We start from the raw sequence: 4,055 nt of genomic DNA on the forward strand, positions 1-4,055 counted from the left end.
TTTGGGTTTTGTTGTTCTGCATTGGGCGCTTTTCACATACCGGTGAGTATACAACTTTTATATCTACCTCTATATTATAATATCCAGATAAACTACAGGTGTATTCGTGGCGCGCGTACCGCGAAAGAACATATTTTGATGCGTTTAGTGTTTTTTTCTACGCCGCAAATGTACTCGAACCAAACAATTTTTTATGTTATCCGCATTCGCATTCAGCCGTGTATTAGCCGCATTAGCCGCTGTAGCCAACGTGTAAGTCCGTTTGCCGTTTCGGCGCGTTACCATTGCGGTACACGTGTTTTATCGCTTGACATTTTGCGTTATTTTGCTGGGTAGGGGAGACCGGGGTACAGTGAGACATTTTTTTTTTCTTTTCCTTATATCATTGAAATTAATAATTTTTATGATTTTGTGTATATATGATTTATTTTAACAATTGTGTTAAGCATTTAAATCATGTAATAACATAACTCATAACTTAAATATATTTTAAGATATTATCAAAATAGTTAATTTTAAATTGCTGTCTCACTGTACCCCGACCCAGTACACAGTGAGACACCAATTAGTACACAGTGAGACACACACAAAACTATATTAAAATATGGTATTATATAAAAATCCACCCAACCTAATTTTAAAATAATGTTTACTCATTTTGAATAATTTAATGGAATTAAAATTAGCTGTAAATTACACTAACTTCTTGATTGCAAATATATTATTTTATTATTTTACACTATATATAATGTTTATTATAGTTAAATGTTTATGTTTTTACATAACATTTTAAGTTTTAAGTGTTGTGTTTCATAATTAGCCAACGATTAATTAAAATGTCCTTTATTTTAAAAATAAATAGTATAGGTAATAGTTTTCACAGTATTAATTTCAACTTCCAACTAAAAAATAACCAATATCAAATAAATATGTCCTGTATTTAACAAAATAACAACATTTTTCAACAACAAATAAATGTAGGTAGTTTCTATTTAAAACAAATTAAAGGTAAACATTTTTACATTTTGACAGTCTTATGTCTCATTTTCAGCTATTTAAACTTACAACTAAAAACAAATCAACAACAAATAAATTTTTTTTAAAGAAATTATAGGTAAATATTAAAATTGTAATGTTTCATTTTAAACAGTTTTAAACTTACAACTAAAAAACAAATCAACAACAAATCAATTTATTTAAAAGAAATTATAGGTAAATATTAAAAGTTTAACAGTCTTATGTTTTCAAAATCAACTAAATGTAAAAAAAAACTTAAAAGAAATGTAGGTAGGTATTTCTGTATAATTTATTGCACTTAATTTAAAGTAGAAATTATATTTTATGTAAAATTACTAATTATTTTAAATTGAAATTACTGAGATCAACTTCAAACATTAAGTATGATTGCTGTCTTTTAGTATGACCCACAACCTTTGGTTTAGGAAGAATTTGTAAAACATCCTTAACAGAAACAGATGCTAAGTCAGGAACATCAGGCATATGAAACTTTTCAAATGATTTTTTATATCTTCTTAAAAAAGATATTTCTACATCAGTTTCTTCATCTTTTTCTTTTATTATTTTTCCTACATAGTAAACAGTGCCCTCTTTAACTGTTTTAAACTGAACTAAAACATAGTCCCCTTCTTTTGGTTCCTTTGCAAGCTCATCGTAGGTAGTGAGGTCTTCATAATCAATTTCATCTTCAGATGTAACTACAGTTGGTGTAATTTTTCCACAGATATCTTCTTCATCTGACGACGGCGGCTTTTGTTTTATTTCATTTGAAAATAGATTTTTTTTAATTTTATTTTTTTTCGGGACATGTTTAATTTTATTTATATTATTTTCTTCAGTCGAATCTTTCTCTGGAGTATCTGTTGCAATTGTACTTTTACCTTTTCGGCGATTGTTTACTCTGGTTTTTCGGGCTTCAGCTTTTGGATATCCTCTTAGGTCTTCAGGGCTTACAAAAGTTTTACTAGTTGAAGCTTCAGTTGGACTAATATTGACTAAACTAGGACTTGTGGAGTTATTATCTGTTGACACTTGTTGAGATTCTTGTCTGTCAGTGACAGAACTGACAAGAAAATCATCATCATTAAAAATAAACTTATCGTAAGGGAAAATTCCTGTAGATTTAAAACCAGATTTTATATTGGATGGAGTCATAGACTTTTCAAATGCTTTTCCAACACAAGCTGCTACTTCATATATTGATATTGTTTTTCCAGGGTGTGCCTGTAGCCAAGAATCTACTGAATGATTATAAAAAGATTTAAAAGGCCCATAAACACTAACATCTAATGGCTGCATTCGATTGCTACAATGTGGGGGCAATGTTAAGATTGTGATGCCATTGGATTTAGCTTTATCAATACACTCTAATGAAATATGACTTTCATGATTATCCATGATTAACAGTGCAGGGTTTTCAGTAGAACAATTAGTAAATTTTATAAAATGATCTAATACTTCAATAAACAGTGTTGAATTCATCCAACCGGAGGGAGTTGCCAATCCTAAAGATCCACTCGGGGCACCTATTAGCATATGATTCTTGAAATTAACACGAGGAAAAATGAACGAAGGAGGCAATGAATAACCATACGCATTTATAATACAACAAACAGTCACGAGAACTCCCCTTTCTCCACTTGTAACTTTATTTAATCTTTTTATACCTTTTTCAGCAATAACTTTTTTTGGAGATTGAACTGTAGTAACACCGGTTTCGTCTAAGTTATATATACGAGAGCCATCACTAAACTTTGGATGTCTTTTCATAATTGTCATTAACTTATCGAAAAATTGCATGACATTATGCCTATTAAATGATGTGGCTCTTGATAGACTGCACGCCTCGGGTGATCGTAGACTTATTTCTTGATTTCTTTTTAAAAAAGATGACATCCATTCAGACCCAGCTGATTGATTTGTTTCCCAAGTACAAGGCATTTTCAAATCATTTTTTTTTGCTAATTCATATGCAAATTTCTTACATTCGACAGTGTTTAACCCATAACACATTTTTGAGCATTTAATCAGATAATTAACAAGTTGTTTTTCTTGGTTTTTATTAAAAACTAGACGACAGTCATACCGCGGACACATCCTTAAATTAGATTTGAGATCATTTTTTTGTTTCTTTACATACCTAGCTAATGTTTGAAACTTCACTAATTTTTGTTCTGCCGCTTTCCTGAGTGACATACCTCCTAATACTAATTTAACAGCTTCTCTCATATTTTCTTCACTGAAGGTTCCTAACGTACGTCTTTTGTAGTTTCTAACCATGACTGTTGACTGTAAAATAAAAAATATATCTTGTCACATACCTATATTATCAAATATTGACATGTTAATTTACACATACAATTCGTATTTAATTTAACTATGAGATATATTATTATATAGGTACGTTTATTATGAATAAGTAAATTATAAAATACAAATTTTACTATAATGTTTAAAAGAACATTATTTACGAGACCAACTGTCTGACTGTGCCCCGTCTCACAGTGCCCCTAACGTACTTTATAAATTTAAGTCATCGGATAATATATTAATTTGCGTTGTAAAATATAGTTAAATACCTTAAAATACATAATTATATATGGTTTTTATAATAATATTTAATTTACTTACCTATATTCAAAAACAAAAACGAAAAAAAAAAAAATCATGAAAATTGTAATCAAACAATCGACGTGCGTAAACAGTAAAACGCTGATAACAGGTTATCAAGTTATTGGAGCTCATCCATTCCTAGATTAAAATGTTTATAACATCATAAACATCAATTCATTTTATTATCATACTAACGTATATTTAATTTGGCGCGAATTATGAATCTTGTCTCACTGTTCCCCATGTCTCACTGTACCCCGGTCTCCCCTACCTATGTCAACTTTCGTATTTTTCTATTTTTTTTATGGACATCACGTAAGCCAGTGTGCACCTATTAATTCTAAAAATAACTCACCCAAGTCACATACACCGCGGCTGATAACAAACTGATACTGAAACGATTGCAACGATTTTTACTTTCATAT

At 29.9% G+C, this 4,055-nt stretch overlaps 1 protein-coding gene across 1 annotated transcript; it reads right to left on the bottom strand.

Annotated features, from left to right (window-relative positions):
• Nucleotides 1-1,295: 1,295 nt before the first annotated feature.
• Nucleotides 1,296-3,713, bottom strand: LOC107883745. Its single transcript, XM_016804378.2, has 2 exons — nucleotides 3,649-3,713; nucleotides 1,296-3,306 (listed from the first exon to the last, which is right to left on the bottom strand). Exon 2 carries the CDS (start codon nucleotides 3,295-3,297, stop codon nucleotides 1,357-1,359), a length of 1,941 nt encoding a protein of 646 aa, XP_016659867.1. The 5' UTR covers nucleotides 3,298-3,306; nucleotides 3,649-3,713; the 3' UTR covers nucleotides 1,296-1,356.
• Between the last annotated feature and the right edge of the window lie 342 nt (nucleotides 3,714-4,055).

This window comes from Acyrthosiphon pisum, unplaced genomic scaffold (assembly GCF_005508785.2).
Source record: "Acyrthosiphon pisum isolate AL4f unplaced genomic scaffold, pea_aphid_22Mar2018_4r6ur Scaffold_21169;HRSCAF=23212, whole genome shotgun sequence".
NCBI lineage: Eukaryota > Metazoa > Arthropoda > Insecta > Hemiptera > Aphididae > Acyrthosiphon > Acyrthosiphon pisum.